The sequence below is a fragment of the Spermophilus citellus genome (genome assembly GCF_964194105.1).
Source record: "Spermophilus citellus genome assembly, chromosome: 9".
Lineage (NCBI taxonomy): Eukaryota > Metazoa > Chordata > Mammalia > Rodentia > Sciuridae > Spermophilus > Spermophilus citellus.
Genome location: NC_138191.1, coordinates 96,319,487 through 96,344,320, shown reverse-complemented (window position 1 = coordinate 96,344,320; position 24,834 = coordinate 96,319,487). Strand labels below are relative to the sequence as shown.

Sequence of the window (24,834 nt, the reverse complement as noted above, 5' to 3'; positions counted from 1 at the left end):
TACCCCAGATCCCAGAAATCATGCAGGGCATCTATATGCAGCTGAGCCACATCCAGGAACCTCGGGCCCGTGAAGTGGCCCTGCTGCCCGTCTCCCTCCTGGCCAGCTCCTTCATGACGGAGGTTGTGGTGGCCCTGCTCATGTGTCCCCTCCCGCTAGACAGGTACCAATTGGGGGCGGGTTCTCAGCCACTATACCTCAGAGGGACAAAGTAGCTCCCCTCCAGGCTGGAACCCCCCTTCTAGAGAACCCCTCACCCTCCCAGATGGCCCCTGCCCATGACCTGTGCTACTTAGATAACCATTAATCGTTTCCTGAGCACTGCTGGGTGTCATGCTGAGTGCCAGTACATTCTCTTGTTCTCAAAAAAGCTCCATTCTACAGATGAGGAAATTGAGACTCAGGGGAAGTTTCTTGCTCTAGGAGCCCACTGAGCCATCAATAGAAGGAGGACCTAAACTTGGGTCTGACTGACTCTAAGCCCAGAGCTCTTAATGGTGTCATAAGAAGGAGGCCTGCATGTCCTGATTCTACCTCCAGCAGCTGGTGGTCTTGGGCAGGCTGCTTGCCTTCTCTGGGCTTCAGTTTTCCCCCCAGAAGCAAAAGGAGGAAATGATCCCTATATTTACACCAGAGGTGGGTGGTGTGATGAAGTAATGAGACTGGCTGGGCTGAGCAACTGCTGGGCCTGTAGCTGTGCAGGGCGGTGCCCCATGTTCACTGCCTCCAGGGAGCTCCTGGTTTGATGGACAGAGGGGACGGTGGCCAGATGGTGACCAGTCTGGCTGACCTTGACCTCTCAGCCCAGGAAATGCTCCCACCATGTCTTTGAATAAGTAAAACAAGGCAGTGGCTGATCAAAACCCTAGGATGATTTTTTTTCTGAGTAAATGTGAAAGAATTAGGCAGAGCTGTGCAAACAGCATTTTAGGGTATGCTCTAATAAGGACAGCTGGGGTCATTTGCAGAAGCCAAGGAGATCAGCAGGAGTAGTGAGGACCCAGCCACACATCCTCCCATTAGAATGATCCAGCTCGGGGCTGGGGATGTGGCTCAAGTGGTAGCGCGCTCACCTAGCATGCGTGAGGCACTGGGTTTGATTCTCAGCACCACATAAAAATAAAATAAAGATGCTGTGTCCACCTAAAACTTAAAAATAAATATTAAAAAAAGAATAGAATGATCCAGCATCTTTCAGATGCACTGTACATCAGGGGCCTTCTTCTTGGGACCCCTAAATAGACTGATTCATATGACTTCCAGGGATCACATGTGATAGCAGAGTCAGTCAGGATAGAGCACAAGGCAGAGGCAGGCCAAGCATCTAGGCACGGTGTTGAAGGAGGCCCTCCGCAGGTGCTAAGCCTTACTTGCATGAGTTCTAGAGTGGGGACCTCCTTGAGTTTGGTACCCTGGATGCTTGGGTCTGGGAAATGGTCTTTTGGGCCTCCCAGGTAAAGCTCAGGTTTGAGGAAAGGAGACCCATGGGGAACACCCTGGCTGAAATGGAACCACAGGGACCAGAGTCTCTTACATCAACTCTAGAGGCTTCACTTTTGGGGACCCCACAGGGACAATCCCATTAAAGAGTCACTGCTCCTGGCAGCGTCCCCATCATCCCCATCAATTCTTATTGCTAATTGATAGTTTCAGTCCAGAAGCAATTTACCAAGTGGTCATAAAGACCATTTTTACCATAAGTAATGTTGCCTAGCAACACAGTTGACATACTATCTTTATCAGGTTTCCAGGGGAACAGAGCTAGAGAGTGAAGGGAAGGTTCAGATGCTCATGTAGAGGGGGAAAGGATTTTTGTTAACCCTTTAGCACTCTGTCAACTTCCCATGGCAGGACTTCTGTGGGCTGGTTTCTGCTGCATTCAGGGGTTTTCCCTGCCTGGGGAACTGCCTGCCCAGGGGCAGGAGACATGATCCCTGGTATTAGGTGATAAGGGTTCCCTTGCCTTGGTTCCTGCTCATTGGTGTGAAGGGAGGAGCACCGGCTTTGGAGACATCAGATCTGGTCACTCTTTGCTTCTGTAGCTCATTAGCTGTATCTCCTTGGATTAGCAATCTCACCTCTCTGAGCCTCTCTTCTGCTTCTATCAAATGGGAATAACAATGCCTGCTTTGAGGGTCATTGTGAAAATTCAGTTACCCTGCGTGGATCCGATTCTTTTTTGCTTCTGTAGCCCTAGAGATTTGCCTAGTGCAGCACATGCTCAATAAATATTTGCTGAGATAGTAAATTGAATATAAAGAACCTGGCGTGGTCTCTGGGAACAGGGTTTTCAATCACCATGAGCCTCCTTTCCCTTGGAGAGTGTTTTCTGGACCATTCCTTGCTGGCATCCCCTAACCTTCCCCCTCCCCCACCTCAGTAATGGAGCAGAGATGTGGAGGCAGTTGATACTGCGCAAGCCCAGCTGTGATGTCCGAGACCTCCTGGATCTGCTCCTGACCAGCTTGAAGGAAAAGCCAGTCACCAAGAAGGGCCGGGCCTCCATTGTGCCCCTGGCGGTGAGGACGCAGCCCACTAGCCCCACCATTCTGTTCTCTCTCCCTCCCTTCTTCCCTCCCGCTGTGTTCAGCTTAAAGGGCTCCAGGGGCCCCACCTGCCAGTGATACTTGGCCTTCCCTGGGCAAGTCCCTGACTCTGGGCTCTTGGTTGTGATCCACTGGATGACACAGTGGTGCCACCTGTGGGGATAGCAGCCTGCAGCAGTGGGAACAGCATGAGCTGGAGGGGGGCTGGGTCCTCACCAGCCAGGGCTCGATGGAGGCCTCGCCCTTCTTGGTGATGGGGTTCTCTCTGCCTCTCTCACCTTTTAACCTTTACCTGGTTCACCACCTGCTCACCTTACTGCTTCTACTCCTGCCCTGTGATCCCTACCAAAGCATCTTCCAGAATGCACACCTGCTCTTCTCAGCCCCTGCTTTGGCTTCCTGTGGCCTCAGAGAATGCCATGGTGCTCCTACCTGGTACCCCTTGCCCACCTTGCCTCCCTCCACAGGCCTCTTGCTTGCTCTAGTGCAGCCTCACTGGTGTTTGTCAGAACTCCAAACATCCAGCAGTCTTCTGCAACAGGGCCTTTGCACACTCTGTGTCCACTCCTTGGAATGCCCTCCACCAAGCTAACTTCTGCTTATCCCTCAGCTCTCAATGCAAGCATCACCTCCTTGGGGAAGCCTCCCTGTTCTCCCTGACTTGCTCTGATCTGGGCATAGTATACTCTGCTTCACATACTTTATCTTGGGAGAATTTATCCTAGTTGTGATTTGGTAATAGTGTGTGGGCGGCCATTGGGTTAATTTGTGAGATGCACAAGCCAGTGCCTGTCCTATTTGGCTCACAATGATATCCCCAATGGCAAACACACCAGGCACATAATAGGTACCCAACTATTTGGGGGGGGGCTGATTTGTTTATTTAATAGGAATTTGTTAGCACCTACTTAGTGCCAGGCACACTGATAAGTTCTGGGGATTCAGCAGCAAGACCTTTTCAGAGATAGCCTGTGCCTTGCCCAAGGTTACACAGCTAGCCAGTGGTGGCACCAGGACCCAAGCCCAGATCTCTGCCCAGTTCTGGGCACCTGTGTTGTGAGTGAGGAAGAGGCAGGGAATGCTACAGCTGGTATCTGAAAACCTGAGTTCAAGTTCCAGCTCTGCCCCTATGGGGCTGGGTGACTTTGGGCAGCTGCTTCATTCCTCTGAGCCAGTTCTCTTCAACTGCAAAATGGAATCAAGACTGTTTTAATTCTCAGGAAGTAGGAAGGGATCCTTTACCATGAATCTTCCCAGGTCACATGACATCATAACCCTGGACCAAACCTAAAGACAGGCTGTTCTTACTCTGGGATGGGACCTGGCTAGAGGTCTGGGGTGGGACCCAGGCTCTCCCTGGCTGGGCCAGGGAAGAGCAAAGACCCAGGTCCAGCCTCCCAGAGCAGAAGTCCTGGCCTTAGGCAGGAGTGCAGGGAAGATGCCTTCTCATGCCACCAGCTCCCACTCCTCCCCCAGGCAGCCAGCGGCCTGTGTGAGCTGCTGTCCGTCAACAGTTGTGTCTGCCGCGTGAGGCGCATCTACCCGCAGCTGCTGCTGGCCCTGCTCATTCAGGTGCATTACCACATCGGCCTCAACCTGCCCGGCCGCGTGGCTCCTCGCAAGGATGCCAAGACCGACACACAGCCGCCTGCCTTCATACCTGTGCAGTATGTTCTGCCATTTCTCTTGATCCCGCTGTCCCTGGGGGGACAGCAAGACCCTCCACAAGGCTTCAGGGCAGTCCATCAATGGAAAGCTCTGGGACTAGACGAGAAAGCAGAAGCACACTTTTTTTTTTTTTTTTTAATAATGATATTGTATTTTTTTTATACCTTTATTTTATTTATTTATTTTTACGTGGTGCTGAGGTCTGGAGTGGGAACCAGGCTCTCCCTGGGTTCAAGTTCTAGCTCTCGTGCCTCCTACATGCTAGGCAAGTGCTCCACCACTGAGCCACAACCACAGCCCCAGAAGCACACTTTTATTAGAGTTAATACTTCATCCAGCAGCTGTTTTTGAGCAACTGCTCTCTGTGCCCAGCAGTGCTTAGCACAGGAGCACAGGAAGCTGTCCTCCTCCCCCAGAAGCTCACCATTGAATTTTCTCCCTCTCTCCCTAGAGACATTATTTGTATTAGGTGCATGTGTAAGGCTCAACCAGTTTAATTTTTAATTATTTATTGGAATAAGTAGTATATGCACATGGATTTAAAAAAAAGACCTCACACAGGTACCCATTTTTGCTCCTATCTTATGCCATATCTTAGATCTCATCACACACAGAACTGTCTCATTATTATTATTTTTGTCATGAGGGATGGAACCCAGGGTGCTTAACCACTGAGCGACAGCCCCAGTCCTTTTTGTTTTTTGGTCACAGTATCTTGCTAAGTTGCTTAGGGCCTAAGTTGCTGAGGCTGACCTCAAATTTGTGATTTTCCTGCCTCAGTTTCCCAAGTTGCTGGGTTTACAGGTGTATGCCATTGTGCCTGGCCTGTTGAGGATTTTTCTTATTAATTTGTAAGAGCTCCTTATATATTAAAGAAATTAACTTTGTGTCCTTTGTATTCTAGTTTTTAACTTGATCTGAAATTATTTTATTGTGTTCTGCCATTCAGAAATTTATATATTTTGTATCAGGGATTAAACCCAGGGGTGCTTAACCACTGAGCCACATCCCGAGTCCTTTTTATGTTTTATTTTGAGACAAGATCTCACTAAGTTGCTTAGGGTCTTATTAAATTGCTGAGGCTGACTTTAAACTCTCAATCCTCATGCCTCAGCCTCCCAGACTGCTGGAATTACAGGTGTGTGCCATGGTGCCTGGTTCAACTCTGCATGGTGGCATGGTGTCATTTGGGGATGTTACAAGCAAATCTTTGGGACTGGGGTGAAGAGGAAGGGAGATGGGTAGGGTCACTTTTGTCAAAATGTAGGACCAGATTGAGGAAATAAGAAACACTGCAGAGGACACATTAGGAATTAATTCTACGTCCAGAAGCTTTGGCCTAAACACATACTCTTCCTGCTGTGTGAGGGAGGGCCAAGAGGGCAGGCCCAGCTGCAGCTGTCTGGATGCACTGAGCTCAGTGCGGTTCCCTGGACCGTTGCTGGGGAGGTGACCAAAGCTGCCCTGCAAATGGGGCCACCCAGGAGGGAAGGCCGCTGCAGTAGCAGGGGGAGCACTAATCTGCCTTAGCAGAAGGCGCTAATGCCCTAACTTGAAGAGAAAAACCAATTTTGTCCTCTGAATGCAAACCTAAACAGCCCAGCTCAGCCACTCCACCAGCACAAGGGGTTCCTGGGGGAGGAAGAAGGGCAGAGAGGCTAGTATTAGAAAAGGCCTCCCCCACACGCTCCTACTCCCTCCATGGCTGCTAGAGGATGCTCCTGACAGCACAGGTTCCAAAGAACCAGCACAAAGGCTCCATGATTCCGATTCCAAAGGCCCTGGCCTCAGTTGGAGCTCTCTTTTTCACACGGGATTGCTCTACATTTAAAATATAGTAGAAACAAGTCGGGTGCAGGGGTGCACACCTGTAATCCCAGCAACTCAGGAGGCTGAGACAGGAGGATCATGAGTTCAAAGCCAGCCTCAGCAACTTAGCAAAGCCCTGTCTCTAAAAAAATATTAAAAAGGGCTGGAGATGTGGCTTGGTGGTTAAAGACCCCTGGGTTCAATCCCTGGTAGAAAGAAAGAAAGAAAGAAAGAAAGAAAGAAAGAAAGAAAGAAAGAAAGAAAGAAAGAAAGAAAGAAAACAGATGAGGTGGTGCACACCTATAATCCTAGGTACTTGGGAGGCATGAGACAGGAGGATCACAAGTTTGAGGCCATCTTGGGCAATTTAGTGAGACCCTGTTTCATAAAATAAAAAAGAGGGCTGGGGGTGTAGCACATGGAAGAGCATCCCTGTCCCAACCCTGTACTGAAAAGTAAACATAGAAATGAAAGCAAATTCCTAAGGATGAGGCTCTCCTGATTTCTGACAGGATTTGTTGTGAATCACAAGAACTAGCAGTTTTGTGTCTCCTGAGCTCCTCAGATCAGTGCATGGTGAACCCTTCAAGCACATGTGTGTTTTGGAAAACTATATATAAACTTAAACTTTATCCATTCATGTCAGTTTTTATCTTAGTAAAAGTTTGTGTATGCAGTCCTGTGCCTCATAACAAGGTTTTGCTCAATGGTGAGTACACCTTGGAGATCCTCTAGGATTATGGTGGAGGCCAGGTGTGGAGTAGACTAGACCATTGAGGTTTGCATAAGCACCCCTGTGATGTTTACACAAGGACAAGGTCAGCCCACAAAGCATTTCTCAGAATATATCCTGTAGTTAAGCTATGACTGACTGTATAAGAACAACTACAGAACCGTGCAATGCCAGGCATGTGGTAGGATCTCAATAAATGCCCCTCCACCAAAGCTCGTTGAGCTTATTCAGGAGCCCAAGAATGCAGAGGCCTGGTTAGTGCCCCGGGGTATAAAAGCTTCCCAGGGGACTCTGCTGGGCACCCTGATGGTTCTTTCTTTTTATTTTCTTAGTACCAGGGATTGAGTCCAGAGAGCACATCCATAACCCTTTTTATTTTTTGAGATAGGGTTTCGCTAAGTTGCTTAGAGCCACTCTAAGTTGCTGAGGCTGGTTTTGAACTTGTGACTGTCCTGCCTCAGCCTCCCAAGCCACTGGGATTATAGGCATGCGCCACTCTATCCAGAGGGGAATCATTTCTTAAATGTCCCAAGGGAGAAAAGGACTCTGTCCTGGACAGGAGACTGAGTGTCCAAGTGAGCAGAGAGGACTGACCTGCCAGGGGCTTGATGAGGAGTGGAGGAGAGAGAACCAGGTGGCTGGGGAGAGCCTGCTCAGCTTCTTCCTGCAATGCATGAGGCTTGGGGGAAGAGGGAGGGTGAACACCCCATCTTCCCAGGGAAGGAGATTTGCTTCTGTTTGCTCTCTTGTTCTCCAAGCTAAATATTTTACGAGCCTCCCTTTGCAGACACACTGCTTACCTCTAACGGCATGGGGGAGAAGCTTGTGGGGCTGGTGGCAGCTGATGGTGGGAAAGTGGAGGGCTGAGGGAGGCCTGGCTTGCTAGAACGGGGTGACTGAGTGCTCGGTCCCCTTGTCTTGGCAGCTGGGTGGTGAAAGTGGTGAAAACCCTGCTGCTGAAGATGGGCTGCTCTTATGAGGCCACCTCCCTGGAGGACCAGGGTGGCTGGGAGCTCATGGGGCAGGCGGAGAACCACCATCGCGGAGTGTCTCTGCTGGCAAGGTGAGCCCTGGGGACACCTCGGGCAGGGGTGGGTGGAACCTCCAGATCTTCAGACAGACTTGGGTTCCCATCTCTCTGAGCAAGACTCATTGCTCCCTTTGTCAACTCGTCTCTGCAAGGGGCTACTGTCCTCCTTGGCAGGTGGACGACACCAACACCTGGCACTTACTCAGGGAAGTAACCGTGGACATAGTGGCCCCTGATAGTTCTAGAGCCCGTAGGTTATTTACCAAGCACCTTTTCATAGGAGTTTGGTTCCCACACCAATGCAGTGGAAGTAATGGTGTCAGAGCATCCGGGAGGGGCCATGGAGACAGTCTGCCTGCATCTGACGCCGAGCCCCTTCCCTGCTGTGTGACCAGGGGCCAATGACTGCCCCTCTGTGTCTCCATTCCCCCTTGGTAGTATGGAAATAGTAAGACCCACTTCTGAGAGTGGAGTGAGGATTAAATAAGCTATTTTTTTTTGTTATAGTTGGACACAATACCTTTAATTAATTAATTAATTTATTTATTTATATGTGGTGCTGAGGATAGAACCCAGCACTGCCCCCATTTTAGGTGAGCGCTCTACCGCTGAGCCACAACCCCAGCCCTAAATAAGGTATTTTGAAGAGCTCCTGCCATGTGGTAAGCTCAGCACAGATTAGCTTTTGCTTCCATTCTGGTGCCTGGGACAGGCATTAATACACATTTTGCATAAGAACATGCCTAGCTCCAGAGGGCAGTCATGTGCCCAAGATCACACAGCCATATGTGACCCACTGGTCCTGACCAGAGCTCTCCTCTCAAATATACACAACTTCCTGTGGGTCAGGGGGGGCACCTTGATTTCTGTGATGTGTCTCCTGTAGGAGAACCTACCCCGGAGTGCTCAGGAGGGCACTCTCCCCAGGGTCTTGAGGCACAACTACATTTACTGAGCACCAACTATGTTTTAAACACCTTGTGGAGAGTGGTTACATGGATGATCTCATTTAGTTCTCTCACCATGACCATTGAAATTACATTATTAGTATCCCAGGGTTACATGGGAGTATGCTGAAACCCAGAGAAGTTAAGTGACTGCTTCAAATCGCACAGCTAGTGCTAGGGCCAGAATTTGAACCCAGGCCATCTCACTGCTGTCCCTATTTCCTGCCTGCCACATTGTCTTGATTTGCTGAGTTTTGGAGCATCATGCATGGGCCTCATACTTGAGCATGCATTGGGACCATCTCCGGAGCCTGCTGCTCTGAGTTCCTGCTTTGGGAGATCTGGACTAGGACCTGAGAATGTGCATTTCTAATAGATTCTCAGGTGGTGCTGATGCTGGGTGGTGGGTGGAGGGGGCACTTTGAGCACCTCTAGCTTAGAGTGAGCCAGGCAGCAGGAATTGGGGAGCCCTGGGTTGGGGCTTCAGCTCTGCTGCCTTCCAGCGCTGTGCCCTTGAGCAGCCGAAGCTGTGAAATGGGGATAATAACAGCAACTGCCTTGAAGGTGATGGTGAGGATCAAATCAAGTAGCAAGGTCAAAGAGTTTGGCTGCCACCTGGCGCTTAGTGAAAGGACCCTCACTTCCCCTCCTTCCTGTCCCTCCCTCCTGGTGTGGCCCTGTGCAGCGGGGTCTTCAGCTTGTCTCTTACTGACTGGCTCTGTGCCCTCAGGCACACTGCCTTCACTCCGGGCCTCAGTTTCCCCCCCTGTAAAATGGAGGAGTTAAACTAGTTATCTCAGAGATCCCACTGGGGAGAGGGCCTGGGAACACAGGAACCCAGATGACCCTGGCTTGGGGGATTTCCAGTGCCATGGTCGAACTCCGGCATGTCCCCTGAGGCAGAAGAGCCTGAAGGGACTGTCCCCCCACCAGGGCCATGGTGCACTACTCCTGCCAGGAGCTGTGCCGTATCCTCTACCTGCTCATCCCGCTCCTGGAGCGAGGCGACGAGAAGCACAAGATTACCGCCACGGCCTTCTTCGTGGAGGTACCAACTGGGACCGGGGCACGGGGTGGGGTTGTCCCGGGCCTCAGGTGACAACAGTGGTTATTTCTCCTGTGCAAACAGTGCCTTAGAGCATCCAAAGCCTTTCTAGGGGGCATGATTTCTCAGAATATGAAGACCCTACCCGTCTCCCTCCCTTGCTCACCCCCTCCTCACACTCCCCACACTCCCCCACTGCCCCAGGCAACCACCAACCCTGGCTGCCAGGCATCGAGATGCTGATATGAACTTGATCCCACCTGGCCTCCCACAGCAACTGTCTTGAAGGGTGATGGTGAGGATCATCATCACATGCATCTTGGTGCATCTGGGAGACAAAGGACACTCAGATATTAACCTGGGGGGCCATAGTGCGACTTGTTTGAAGATGAGGAGTCCAGGCTGTGGTGGGAGAAGAGGAGACTCGAGGGAGGAGGTGTCAGGAAGGGCTTCCTGGAGGAAGGAAGTTGGTGGGAGGTGCTGGGGGCGGGTGCTAGAGAGGTCAGGGAAAGCTGGAAGGGACAGATCCAGAAGGGGAGAGTCCTTAGCGGCGGTATCTGTTGAGCGCTACCATGTTCCAGGCATGTGCTAGGAGCTTACATTTATTGATCTAGTTCATCCTTACAGTAATTCTATGATCACTTTGAAGGAGGAAACTGAGGCACAGGTTTCTGTCCCTTTCCCAGGGTCCAAGTGGCAGATTCAGAATTCCAAGCCAGACATTTGGGTTCCAGAATCCCCCACTTCTTTTTCCTTTTCTCCCTCTCTCTTATTCTTATTGGGATAATATATATATATATATATATATATATATATATATATATATATATATATATATATATATAACATAGTATCTGCCATTCAGCCCTTTTAAGTGTACAGTCATCATCCTGCCTTCATCACCACCGTCCACCTCCAAAACACTTTTTTTCTTCTCCAACTGAAACTGTACCCATTAAACATTAGCTCCCTCTCCTATTCTCCCCCAGCCCTGGGAACCTCCATTCTTCTCTCTCTCTCTCTCTCTCTCTCTCTCTCTCTTTGGTATCAGGGATTGAACCCAGGTGTACTGAACCACTGAGCCACATCCCAGCCCTCCTTATGTTTTATTTTGAGCTAGGGTCTCACTAGGTTGCTTACAGTCTTGCTAAGTTGTTGGGGCTAGCATCAAACCTGCAATCCTCCTGCCTCAGCCTCCTGAGCCACTGGGATTCCAGGCGTGCACCACTGTGCCTGGCTCCATTCTACTTTCTCTCCCTATGGGTTTGCCTACTCTAGATGCTGCATGCAAGGGGGGACTTTGTCCTTCTGTATCTGCCATTTCCCTCCCTGCAGCGGTCTTCACAATTTATCCAGGTGTGGCATGTGGAAGGACTCCTCCCTTTGGATTGCTATCATATGAACACACCACAAGTTGTTTTTCCCTTCATCTGTTGACTGACAATGTAAAGTCCACTCTCCTGGCCACCACACTTGTCTGCCTTTTATGACCTGACAGATGTCATGCAGGGGAGTCCTGGCTATTACAAGGGTTTATTGCTCAGAGGCAAGAGGCTCAATGTCTGCTTGGATAGTAAGAAGGATAAGGAAGGCTTTCTGGAGGTGGTGACATTTGGGCCTTGACAGGTGAGTAGTTTGTCAGATGGACAGAAGACAGCAGGGGAACTTCTTGCATCTTTCCCCTCTCTGGGTGCACTGTGAGTCTGGAGAAGGGGCCACGTTGTGTTTGCATTCCATCCCCAGGCCCGACCTAGGAGGGCTCCAGAAAGTGGGGTTTGGATGGGCAAGTGAGTGCCCAAAGGAACACTGCCAGGCCCTGTGGGCATCAGCAGAATGTGTCACCTCCAGGGAGGACAAACCTTGGAGTCAGGAGCCCTGGGCTCCAGCTCCTGCTCAGTTATACTTCTGATTTCCCTGACTTGGTGATGGAAAGGGAAGGGACCACGTCTTGCAGGCCTACTGTGTGCAGCCTTGTTCACGTGTCACCCTGTTGTAGGGAAAAACGAGGCAAGGCACCGAAGATAGCAGGAAACAGTTTTATTTGGCTGCAACCAGGTTCAGAGGGCACAGATTTTGCTGTAATCAATCCCCTGAACCCTGAGTTCAGGGAGTTTCAGAGTTTTATACCTAGCACGTAAGGGGAGGGGCTCAGAAGTTCACAGTCTGCAGAAGTTCACATAAAAGCAGCTTTTTCTTTCACTGTTTTGGGCAAGTTAACTCTTCAAGGACAACACCTGAGGGGGGGGGAGAGCTTCTTCTCCCCTTTCTTTCCTCCCCCTGCCAGCTGTTACCATGGAGCCCATTTGTAACTTACCTTACAAATGTAGACATCTCTGTGAAGCCCAGCTCAAGGCCAGAGGCCTTGTTTGCACATTTCTTCAAAGTACTATACTGGATACGTTTGTGAAAACTAGTAAGGGGGTGTCCGGCACCTGGAGTGCTGGTATCTTCTCGGCCAGTGGCCAAGTAAACAGGGCGACACGAAAATTGGAAGTTTATCTACACTGGACTCTTTTGCAGAGACTCTTTTGCTGACGGTCCTAAAATCAGCCATGGTGAAGAGGGCGTTTCTGTGGAGAAAGGGGGTGCCACTTCAACCCCATTGGTCTGCACACAACCTTGCAAATAATTGTGGTGCTTATGGTTGAGGGAGGCCAGGGGTCGTTTTCAAGGCCACACATCCCAGGGAGAGCAGAGATTCTGCCCTGGTTAGTCTCTTGGGAGGGGTTTCTCTCTAAGTCTGCTAGTGGCTGACACACAGATTCTTGGGGGAGGGGGTGAAGGTTGGAACTTGGTAGACCTCAGGGGTGTCTCCAGGTCCACTACAAGGTCAGGGACTCCAGATTTTCTGATCCCAGCAATCCTTAGGAGCCCTGAGCACTGGCCCTGCCTCTCTGGGGCAAGGGTCATCTTGTGGGCTCAGGCTTTTCCACCTCCCCAGCAGAGGTGCCTGTGCCTGCACCCCATAGCCCTCTACCTGTGATTGTCCTTGTGTGTGCTTGCTGCTCCAAGGGCAGTTAAACTCAGGGAAGGAACTCTGTGACTTGGGTGAGTTGCTTAGCCTGCCTGTGCCTCACCTGCAATTTGAAGACTGAATCGCCTGCCTCACTGAATTTCAATGAGGATGACATGTGCTCACATATGTCCTTAGAACAGAGCCTGGCACCTAGAAAGTGCTTTCTGTGTGTCAGCACAGCCAACATCACTGTGCCTCTCCTGTTGGACCTGGTGCCAAGCCGTGTGGAAGGACGGGTGGGTGGTGGGTGCAGCCACTCTTCCCTGTCCCCTCCCTCTGGTCAACCGCCCACCCTCTCCTACAGCTCTCCCTGTGCCCTGTGATCCCTTCTCACAGACACAGATCTTAATAGTGGTGGTAGGTATTAGGCATGGGCACAATGGGACACGTGTTCATGAGGCTAAGGGCAGAAACTGAAGGGAGGGCATGAGGGAGAGGAAGGAGGGCAGTGGGGACAGGGGAAGGGCAGTCCTCAGGAAGGAAGGGGCCAGAGTTCATGTTGGGCCTGAGCTCACGCTGCAGGTGTTCCCTAGTCTCACACTTCACCCCAGAGCTCAGGTTAGGTACCCAGCCCAAGGAGGAAGCCTTGATCTTTGCCCCCAAGGAAGCCCCCAGGTGGCCAGGAGGGGCACACAGGGCCGAAGGGGCCTGAAGGTTTCCAGGTGCTGCCTTGGGATGTTCAGGTCCAGCATGGCTCCAGCGGTTGAGTTTTGGATGGAGCCATGGAAGGTGGTGGGGGTCAGAGAGGAGGTGGGCGTCCCAGCAGAAGGGCATCCTACCAGCACAGAAGGGACAAGACAGCCCAGCCCTTCTGGGAACAGTGGGCAGCTTGGGTGGGCATGGTGTGAATGAGGCCACAGGGGCCAGCAGGGGCTGGATGGCACAGGCAGGGAGAGGCACAGGGCTCTGAACTGGGGAGAGACATCGTTTTTGCCACGAGGTGTCGAGGACATGCAGAGGAGGTCTCCAGCCAGCTGCTGGTTTTCCAAGTCTGCAGCTCTAGGCGGAAGCTGAGCCTGGTTTTCCCCAAGTGTGGCAGACCTGTGGGCCACTCGCACCTCAGCCTGGGAGTAATTGCTGTTGGTTTCCTCAGCTCCTCCAGATGGAACAGGTGCGCAGGATCCCCGAGGAGTACTCTCTGGGGCGGATGGTGGAAGGTCTGAGCCACCGTGACCCTGTCATGAAGGTGTTGTCCATCCGAGGCCTGGTCATCCTGGCCCGTAGGGCTGAGAAGGTGAGTGGAAGGCAGAGGAACACCTAGCCTAGCCTGGCCCTGGGCTGGAGGAGTATGGAGCTCAGCCATCCGCATCTCAGCTCATGGCTGGAATCAGAGCCCATTTCTGTCCATCCTCAGTGGTCTCATCTGTACAATGGATCTACCTTTGTAACCTTTACGTATTATGTTCTTTTTGAATACTTTCTAATCAGGGTTTCCCACAGTGACTCTGAAGGCAGGTGCTAGGAGGGAAGGGAATGGCAGTAGTTATTATTATTTTACAGATCATCATTATGGTTGGGGGAGGCCAGGGTTCATTTTAAAGAAAATATTTATTTTTATTTGGTGCTGAGGATTAAACCCAGCACCTCGCATGTGCTAGGCGAGCGTTCTACTGCTGAGCCACAACCCCAGGCCCACCCCCCCCACCCAACCACCACCCCACCACCACCCCACCACCCCACCCCTGTTATTGACATTTTTAAAAGTGCTTTGTTTTTCTGTTGCACTGTTGCAGCTCAGGATGTAGCCAGGACAAAGGGACAGGGCTTAGCTGTAGGAAGCTGACTGAAAATGCAAGACATCACCTACCTAGTCCCAAAGATCCTAGGAATCCAGGCAAGGAAGGAGTTAATAAGGCCAAAGAAGGTTTCAGGGAGAGGGAAGAGCTTGAGTGAGGGCATTCAGGCAGGTGGCAGGTAATACACAAAGGCCAGGGGATTGGACTTGGGCCACCAAGTGCAACTGGTGAACTAGAGGCCAAGTCTCCTACCTGCTAGCCCAGATAGGAACCCCTCTCTCAAATGGCTCTGTTCCACAGACGGCCAAGGTGCAGGCCCTCCTGCCGTCCATGGTGAAGGGCCTGAAGAATGTGGATGGGGTACTCGTGGTAGAGGCGGTCCACAATCTCAAGACCATCTTCAAGGGGCAGGACCGGAAACTGATGGACAGCTCAGTCTATGTGGAGATGCTACAGGTCCTACTTCCGCATTTCAGTGATGTAAGGACTCCCGCAGGTTGAGGGAGGGATAGGGAGTGGGGTTCCCTACTAACTTGGGGGGCTGTAATCCTCCCCTGCTGGCCCCTACCCCATTGGGTTCTGAGTAGGGCCCCAGACCAGAAGAAGGGGCACCTTGTTTCACCTGGTCCTTATCTTCTTGTAATTGGTTCATCCAGAGAAGATTCCTTATTCTAATTGGTTCCCCCTGGAGGGAGCTAATCAAGTCTGACCAGAGAAGGTGATCATATTGCTGTTGGTTCACCTAAAAAAGGGATACTTCTTTTTTAACCAGTCCTGGTAGAGGGGGGCATTTCCCCACTTGGCACAAAGGCACCTTTTAAGTGAGTGAGGGCCCTGGCTGAGAAGAATGAAGAGAACTCCAGACCTAAGCTTGGGGGAGGAGTAGTGGCCCCAGACAGCCCCACTGGGTGGCCTGGCTGTTCTTTGTCTCTGTGTCTTTGTGCCTGGAGGGCCCCTCAGAATGAGGGAAAAGAAGGCCATGGAGCCTCCTCCTGGAGGAGGGGCGTTCTGAGCCTGGGGTCTGCTGCAGTCAAGAGAGGATGTGCGCCTCTCCTGCATCAACATATACGGGAAGGTGGTCCAGAAACTTCGGCCACCCCGCACTCAGGCCATGGAGGAGCAGCTGATCAATACCTTGGTGCCCCTACTGTTGATCATGCAGGAGGGCAACACCAAGGTGGGCCAGGTGAGCGTGTGGGGCACTGGGCCTGTAGCTATGTCTCCCTTTGTGGAAACAAACCCGGACCACAAACAACCCATTGGGGGCGGTTATTTATGTCCAGCCACATCTGTCTTCCCAAAGTGTCTATGTCAGGATTCTCCCTGAAAATGCCTGACTTCACTTGTACCCCTTCAAATAGGAATTGATTTTTCCAAAATCCACTTTTCACACTTTTTTTTTTTCCTGGAACATGTTCTGAGTGTCTTAGAATTTCATAGTTTGGTATTCCCTCTCTCTTGATCCCAGAAATGTGTGAAGACCCTGTTCCGCTGTTCTTGTTTCATGACTTGGGAGTTGCCCAAAAAAGCTTATAGCCGGAAGCCCTGGGACAACCAGCCACAGGCGGTGGCCAAAATCTGCAAGTACCTTGTGAGTTTCCAGACTCTGCCCAGGCTCCTTGCAAGTGTGTTGCAGGTGGGGATCCCATCCTTCTCTTATCCTTCTCTGCACATCAGCATCCTGACAATTTCCATGACCACCTACAACTGGTTGGCTCTGGAAAACCCATCTCTGACTTCTCTCCCCACCTCTGGTGGTCCCTCTCCACTGGCTTACTGGACCAGTGACCCCTGTGGGGGTTACTGTGAGCTAGCACGTCTCTTTTGAACTTTAAAGACATCCCTTTCATTCTTGCTCTGACCCTCTAGGTTCTCAAAGCAGAAACCTAGAATCATCCTAGACTCCTTTTTCTCACCTTCCACATCTGATCAGTCTTAAAAATCCTAACTCTCTCTCATTGGGGCCATGAGTCCAGCTATCTGGTGGGTCTCCCAGCCTTTAATTTTAATCTACTCCCCTTCCAGACCACCAGGGTGGCATTGTTAAAACACTAGCCTGAGGCAGGTGTGGTGTGCACGCTTGTAATCCCAGCGACTAGGAAGGTTGAGGCAGGAAGATTGTGAGTTCAAAGCCAGCCTCAGCAAAAGCGAGATGCTAAACAACTCAGTGAGACCCTGTCTCTAAATAAAATACAAAATAGGGCTGGAATGTAGCTCAGTGGTCAAGTTCCCCTGAGTTCAATCCTGGCACCCAAAACAAAACAAAACAAAAAAACACTAGTCTTTCTCTCTATATATTTTGCATGTATAATATATATTTATATTATACATTTATACGTAGATAATATTTTCTGTGTTGCTCAGATGGAACCAGGACCTTGCATGTACTAGGCAAACATGGGAGCTATACCCACAACCCCTAGCCTGTACAATGTATCCCTGCATAAGGGGTTACAGTGGCCTCCTTTTCTGCAATAGCAATCCCCAGGATGTATTCCCTGTGACACTAGTTTCACCAGATATGCCCCAGGTAGGTGTGGGGAGAAGTTCTAGGATGAATAAATTTAGGCAATGCTTTCTGATGTGTGCATCTCAGCACATGAAAGTCTCTGAGATGTTTTGTGCTAAGGAAAAGCATTTGTGGTTGTTGACTTCAAGGTAAATTAATTTAACCACAAAAGCCCCTTGCTAGGTGGTACCTGGGGGCAGTCTGAGTAGGAGCAAACCATGCTCGTGCTGAGAAGGACAGCACTGCAAATGTAGAATGTTTGGCAGGATTTACCATGGAGTCCCAATCTCTCCTCCCTGTTGTCGTGGGCAGATGAGATTAGCTTGGAAGGTTTAGGAGGAGCTCCGTTGAATCAGCCCTGTGGAAGGGAAAAGAGGGGTCGGTGGCAGAGGAAGAAGTAGAGCTGCAGTGGAACTTCAGCGGAGGTCTCAGCCAACCCTAAGACCCTGAAGTGAGAGTATCAAAATGGGCTCAGGGGTCAGACATGCATGTGTGTGTATATATGTGTGTGTGTGTGTGTGTGTGTGTGTGTGTGTTCCCCCCCCCCCCCCAGACTGGGTTTCACTGTGTTGCCCAGGCTAGCCATAAACTCCTGGGCTCAGGCAATCTTCCTGCCTTAGTCTCCCATGGAGCTGGAATTGCAGGAATGTGCTACCACACCTGGCTGGAGTCAGGTCTTTATGCCCCTGTGTCCATCTATCCCTGGATGCCAACCACCCTGGAAAGGGACATTTCCTGGGTCAGGCAGTTTTCAGCAGGCAATCCCAATAGCTGGGGGACTAAGCTCTTCCCACGTGAAGGTGTAAGCAGGCATCTTGCACCCAGGAGTTTAACATAAATATAAAAAGTAACAAGGTCCCACTGCTATCAGCCACACTCAAAGCCTCTGTAGTCAAGCCTCTAATATTATTTCCATCACTTTACAGAGGGGAAAGAGGTCTGGAAGAAGTTTGGGCAGTGTTGCTAATTTACATACCTACAGTGGCTAGGCAGACAGTGATCATGAGTGACATGGACATAGTGCAGCCTGTGAACTGGGAGGGCCCTGGCCCTGTCAAAGGCCAGGTGCTCTGGTTTCAGGAGAAAAGTTTGAAACCTACATTTTAAAGACATTAACAAAGTATCAATTTAGCTTATTTAAAACACTGCTGGCCACTGCTCTGCCAGCTACTTGTGGCACCTAGCTCATGTCCTGCATGGAAGACCTCTATGGATTCTCACTTTCTTCCTTGCTCTCTAGGCCATCAACAGCTTTGCTCATGTGAAAGTCATATGAGCTTCAGCTTTAAGAAGAGGTCAGTAGCCAGGTCTGGTGGTGCATGCCTGTCATCCCAGCAACTTGGGAGGCTGGGGCAGGAGGACTGCAGTTTGTGGCCAGCCTCAGCAATTTAGCAAGGCTCAAAGCAACTCAGCAAGACTCTGTCTCAAAATAAAAAAATAAGAAAAGGGCTGGGATGTGGCTCAGTGGTAAAGTGCTACTGAGAGCTACATGCCCAGTACAAAGAGAGAGAGAGAGAGAGAGAGAGAGAGAGAGAGAGAGAGAGAGAGAGAGAGGAAGAAGCAGAAGAAGAGGAGGAGGAGGAGGAGACAGCTGTTGTTGTTAATAACCTGCTGAACTTGCTGTTCATTTGTTCATTCATTCATTCATCCAACACTTTCTGGGCACTGGTTTCAAGCCAGGCCCTATCCAAGTGCTGAGGACTCTAAGCTTGAGTGAAAGGGCCCTTATCTTGGGAGAGCTCCCTGTCTGGTGGGAAGACGGTATAAATAATCACAACACGCTGCCATGACAGGATGTGCAAGATGCTGCAGAAGCATCAAGGTGGTGGGTGAGCTCTGCCTGAGGGTCACAGAAGGCTTCTGAGTTAAGGCTGGAAGGGTGTGAGAGGTAATTTATTGGTTGAAGAGAGGGAACAATTGTTTGTGCAAGGCATAGATCTGGGGGAGCAGGCCATATTCTTGGTCTGCAGCAGGGTGTGTGGCAGGTGGAGAGGTAGTGGGGAGGGGGCAGGGGATGTGTATTGGAAGCATAGCGTTCTAGATCTGCACTAGGCTTTCTGAAGGCATTGCATGCCAGGCCCAGGAGGTTAGACCTCAGTGTGCAGGGTCTGTCAACAGGAGAATGATCCGATCAGATTTCTCACCATCTCTCTTCGCCTCTTAGCTGGACACCTCCCTGTTCCTGCTCATCAAACCCATTCTGATTACTACTGTCAGGCTATTTTACCCAAACACTGCTTTGTCACTGCCCTGCCACAAATGAATGCTGGCTTCCTACTTTCCAATGTATGAATAAGTCCCATTCCTGTCTGGATTTTAAGAGCCTCCAATCCCTAGTTTATTCCCCCATTGCTCTAAAACTTGAATCCTTCACTCTGAACAGATCTATCTCCTTGCCTGTCATGTCCATTCTGATCTCAGGAGCAGGATCTGCATTTGGGAACTTTCCTTCAGGCAGCAGCAAGGGAATGGATTGGAAGAAGGGATACACAAGACAGGAACACCATTGCAATCAGCTAAGAGGAGATGAGGCCCCCTTTGGGAGCCTCAGGGAGAGGGCAGAGATATTTAGGAAGCAAGGAGACAAAAGTGTGACTATTGGGCAGGGTCACTATTTCTAACTTCAAGATGGGTAGATGGGGAATGAATCTCTCTGAGGACCCAGCACTTTTGGGTTTCTCTTTGCTCCAGGTAAACACCCATACAGAGAATGCCTTCAACTTCCTCGGCCAGAGCTTGGAGTATGCCAAAAACTCAAGGGCCTCCCTCCGGAAATCTTCGGTCATGTTCATAGGTAACCTGCTCTAACACAATCAGTCCTGCTTCCAGGGGTCGGATCTGCCTGCTCTCCAGTCTGCTTCCTTCAAGGCTGCCAGCCCATCTAGTACCTGGGCAGACACCTCCCCTTATGTGCAAGGCTTGGCCAGCCATCAGCTGTGATGCATGTTACAGTGGTCTTCCCTCCTCAAAGATTGTGGCTAAGAAGTGGGCCTCAGGCTGAGTCAGCCTTAAGCCTTTGTACAGGTCACAACCCTGGCAACTATACACAGCAGACTGCTATTTCCCTTTGGAGTACAACATGGGTCCGAGCTAAGCAGCAATCTAGGCAAATCCCCATTGACTGCAGCAGTAGGGACTAACTGGGTAGAGAGTCAAGTAGAATCTCCCTTCCTGTGTGACTCCAACTGGCTCATTTATTCCCATGGAGCCTCAGTTTCCCCATCTGTAAAATAAGGATCAACTCCTATTTCATAGACTGGATGAGAATATTTTTAAAAAGGTGAGGCCTGGCTCATCAAGGTGTTCAATGTCAGTTGTTTTCACTTCTCTTTCCCACAATCACAATCCCTGCCTTTCTGTGAAGAAACCAAATAAGTTACCCTTGTCCCAAATCCTTCCAAACAACCCTTGTGATGGCATGTTGGGGTACCGCCCCTGTTCCTCTACCTTGCCTCCAAATAACCATGCTCCCTTCACTGAGGACCAGGAGACCTTGCTGCACACAGGCTTCAAGGTGATGACCTTTGTAAAGTGAAGGTTCTTTTATTGCCTTTCCTCAATTAATTTGTTGTTTCTCATCCATCCATTCATTCACCCACCTAGCCAGGCAGCCAGTCCTGTATCCACCCATCCAGCTAACCATCCATCCACCCATCCACTCATCCACCCACCCATTCACCCATCCATCCAGTTAGCCAGCCAACCAGCCAGCCACCCACCCACGTATCCACCCATCCAACTAACGAGCCATCCACTCATCTATTCGTCTACCCCCCCCCCATGCATCCATCCTTCTGTTTTGTTTTTGTTTTTGTTTTTTTTTTTTTTTTGGCAAGTATTGGTTGACACCTACTATGTACCAGGCATGATTCTTAGGCTAGAGAAAGGAAGAGCCCTTGGAAGGTGATGTTGATGGGGACAAGGAGCTGGGGGGATGGTCTGTTAACATGATCATGCTGGGACAGAGGAACAATGCCTAGGACTGAGGACATGCCTGAGAATGTAAGGTGCTGCTCAGAAGCAGCTTATTACATGGAACACCATCTATTTCCTGGTTGCTGATTCAAATCTTGCTCCAGATCACCCACTTCTAAAAATGTTAGTGTTTAACACGCTGTGCCAGACCTGTGCTGGGGAAACAAAGCTGAGCAGAGGCTGGCTCTGCTCACAGACAGCTCCTGACACATTGCAGTGCTTTTTTACCTCTTCTGAGTCATAAATCTTCTGTGAGACTTGAAAGTTATGATCACTACTCTAGAAAAGGGCACAATATGCACACACTTTTGCATGTAATTTTAGGATTCTCAGAGACTTCCCTTTCCACTCTCACTCCCCAAGTATACCTAAGATCAAGAAACTGCTGTCTGGTGGAAGATAAAGATTCATAAATCATAAGTAAAATGCAACATAGTATAGACAGAGAAAACTCTGGAAACATAGACAGGCACCTAACCCAGACTGGGGGCAGGATCAGGAAGGATTTCTTGCTAAACGGAACATAAAAGGACAAGTAAGCTGTGAGGCAAGGACCTGCTGAGAAGTGAGAGGTTCAGGGACCTGCAGGTGCTGTGGGAGCCAGGCACACAGGCTGGCAGCAGCAAGAGACTTGGCCATGGGGCCACTGGGAGCAGTTCCCAGCTACTGAGCTGACCCAGCACAGCTGAGTCTCAGTCCTTCTGGGGACTCTGCTAGCAGCCTGCCTGGCAGGTGTGCAGGGTGCAGAGCATCCTGCATGTTACTGTTGCTCACACTTCCCTGAGGAGTGGACAGCAGGGGCAGCTCCTCCCATGTCACAGCTGAGGAAATTGAGGCCCAGTGGAGTAAGGGCCCAGCCTGGAGTGGCACTGTCAGTCCACTGCAGCCCAGATCCTGCCCCTATTCTGATGCTATCCCTGCCCGCTGGACCTTTCCCAGCCCTTCTTAAGGAATCTGCTCCCAATCAAAATGAAGTTCTCCTTTCATGCCCTCAGTTGTAGGCTGTAGGAGGGCAAGGAAAGCATCCCTGAGGGCCTGGTGTGGGGATGAGGTGGTGGTGTCAAAATCAGATGGACACCCTCACCTTTTGGATTATGCTCAAGGGTCCCTGGTCCCCTGCATGGAGAGTATAATGACGGAAGATTGGCTGAATGAAGTGAAAGGTGGTAAGTAGTGCCTGGGTAGGTGATGTGTCTGGGGCAGTGATTCAGCAAACAGGATCAGAGTGGGCAATAGGAATGCAGGGCATGTCCTAAGGCAAGGGTCTTCAGCTCACTTCAGCTCTGCTCATTGTTAGCTGAGGCAAGCACAGTGTTAGATACCTTGTTAAGAGGCAGAACACACAGCCCTACTCTGGGGAGCTTACATCTTATTAAATAAATGAGTTTCAAAAAGGATAACAGAAACCACATCATGCAGAGTGAATAGTCTAGACCCTTAAGGGGACACATGTTCATTTTGTAACAGTGAAGACAATGGGAACATGGAGGCAGGCTGGGACCATCCCAGGGCTTCCAAGAGGAGGCTGGTTTTGATTCAGGCATTGAAAGGTGTGAACAATCAAGGGCTGGGAGGAAAGTGAGATGAGGGGATGCCGAGAGAGGGCACCCAAGCCAAGGAATAGAGGAAGGATGAGGTGTGAGACCTGCTGAGGGATCTTAACACGTGGCCTTCCTCCTCCCATGACTCAGCTCTGGAAAACTTGAGACATGATCCAGAAGCATCAGTGTGCATCTGTGCGGCCCAGGCCCAGGACCACATCCTGGCCAGCTGCTGGCGGAACTCATGGCCACTGCCACGTGGGGACTCATGGATGTGTGACCCAGCCATCACTCACCGCTGGAGCCCCAGCTGTGAGAATCTGCCCACTTCCCACCAACGGCGCTCCTGGATCCTGCAGGCACTGAACTCCTGGAAGATGTCCTTGAAGCAGTGATGTCCCCGAGTCCCCATCCGGGCTCAAGGTGGCCAAGTGCAACTGTGCTCACTACAAATGCCCGGTGGCTTACCTCTCCATCATGAGCATTTCCCCATGGGAGACACCCCAGGCTCCAAGCAGCCATCACTCTGTGTGATGAATCTGTGAGGATTTGTCATGGCCTTTGCTTGTTGACTCATTTGACATTTACTGATAAATGTAGGCTGTTTTGTCCACTTTGTATAACTGGGGAAGCTGAGGCTCAGAGGGGCGAAGGGGCTTGCCTAAGGCTGCACTGTAAGCCTGCTGGACGTCTTCCCTTCATTATAAGAGCAAAAGGAGGTGATGATTTGGATCCCCCTTGGGGGAAGGAAAGGAGGGGAAGAGACACCCCCAACTCTATGGCATCTGTATATCCCAGAACCCTGATCTCTGAGACCTACCCTTGGGTTTTGGCCTGGTGATTTTCCACCACAGATTCAAGCAGTATTTGTTGACCTCTTAACCTGGGCCAGGACTGCTCTGGATGCCAGTGATACAGACATGAATGAGACCCATCCCCAGGTCCTGAGCCCAGGTCCAGAGTATGATGCAGCAGTTCTCAATTAGGAGTACTTCTGATCCCCTGGGAATATTTCACAACATCCAGAAACATTTTTGGCTAATGACTTGAGGGTGGGGATGCTATTAACATCTGATGGACAGAGACTAAGGGATGCTACTAAGCAAAGCATTCCACAATGCACAGGACAGTCCCCACAGTCATTCAGTTCAAATTGTTTAAAATGCCGAGGCAGACAAATTTTGGTCTAACAGATGAATCAGATACATATAAAGACACACCAAAAGTACAACAGGGGGTTTGGGAGACTTTGGAGTCCAGAGGAGGTATGTAGGCCAGGTGGGGATAGGGGAGTCAGGCAAGGTTTCCCAAGAAGTGAACCCCCGGGTGTGGGTTAAAGATGACTACACAGTGGGCATGTATGGAGGGGAGCAGGGTATGCAGGGCCAAGAAACAACTGCAGGTTTGTAGTGGGATGAAGCCTAGAGGGCAGGGAGAGGACATAGGGGAGGCTGTGTCAAGGAGGAAGACTTCATCCACAGGAAGGCATTGTGGGATGCTAAGCAGGCAGAGAGATGGGTGGATGTCAGCTTTAGAAAGCTCCCTCATACGGATACAGGTGGGGCATACATTGGTACAGCTATTTGGGATTGGAACTGTCACTATTTGGTCATAGTTTATGCCTACACACGACCCAGCAATTCCACTTGTGATGGATGACTGAGCCAATGGTGACAACATGTTTAGAGGTGAACCAGGGCCAGAGGAGGGTGTGCAGGGTAGGGAATAAAGCAGGGGATAAAGGTCAGTCTGGACACAGTGAATTGAAGACCTTGTCAACATGATAGTGAAGCCATCCATGAGAGTGCTGGCTGCTTCTGTGGACAGAATATGTCACCCCAAAATTCATATGTTGAAATTCTGAACCCCAATATGATGCTATTAAGAAGTGAGGGTCGGGGCTGGGGTTGTGGCTCAGCAGTAGAGCGCTTGCCTAGCACATGTGAGGCACTGCGTTTGATCCTTGGCACCACATACAAATAAAATAAAGGTATAGTGTCCACCTACAACTAAAAAAAAAAAAAAAAATTAAAAAGAGGGTCTTTAAGAGGTGATTCAGGATTAATGAATGGGCTTAGTGCTCTTATAAGAGATACCAGAGAGCTAGCTCCCTCATCATTTCTGCCATGTGAGGACATGGTAAAAAAGATGGTGCTATGAAGCAGAAGCTGTCCCTAACCAGATACAAATCTATTGGTGTCTTCATCTCAGACCCTCTAGCCTCCAAAACTGCAAGGAATAAACATTTTGTTGTTTATAAGTCACAAAATTTATGGTAT

The 24,834-nt window shown here is 50.3% G+C and overlaps 1 protein-coding gene across 1 annotated transcript in view; it reads left to right on the top strand.

The window, feature by feature from the left end:
* The window catches only part of MROH7 (maestro heat like repeat family member 7), a gene marked incomplete at its 3' end in the record, with an annotated part of 43,035 nt that extends 20,085 nt beyond the window's left edge, over positions 1 to 22,950 (top strand). Inside the window, exons 12-23 of the mRNA XM_081305615.1 lie at positions 9 to 163; positions 2,381 to 2,519; positions 4,023 to 4,213; positions 7,682 to 7,819; positions 9,667 to 9,781; positions 13,888 to 14,028; positions 14,831 to 15,010; positions 15,561 to 15,716; positions 15,999 to 16,121; positions 19,731 to 19,833; positions 22,118 to 22,180; positions 22,706 to 22,950. Coding sequence (XP_081161741.1) covers positions 9 to 163; positions 2,381 to 2,519; positions 4,023 to 4,213; positions 7,682 to 7,819; positions 9,667 to 9,781; positions 13,888 to 14,028; positions 14,831 to 15,010; positions 15,561 to 15,716; positions 15,999 to 16,121; positions 19,731 to 19,833; positions 22,118 to 22,180; positions 22,706 to 22,950 — 1,749 coding nt within the window. The remainder of the gene's footprint in view (positions 1 to 8; positions 164 to 2,380; positions 2,520 to 4,022; positions 4,214 to 7,681; positions 7,820 to 9,666; positions 9,782 to 13,887; positions 14,029 to 14,830; positions 15,011 to 15,560; positions 15,717 to 15,998; positions 16,122 to 19,730; positions 19,834 to 22,117; positions 22,181 to 22,705) is intronic.
* Positions 22,951 to 24,834: the final 1,884 nt, after the last annotated feature.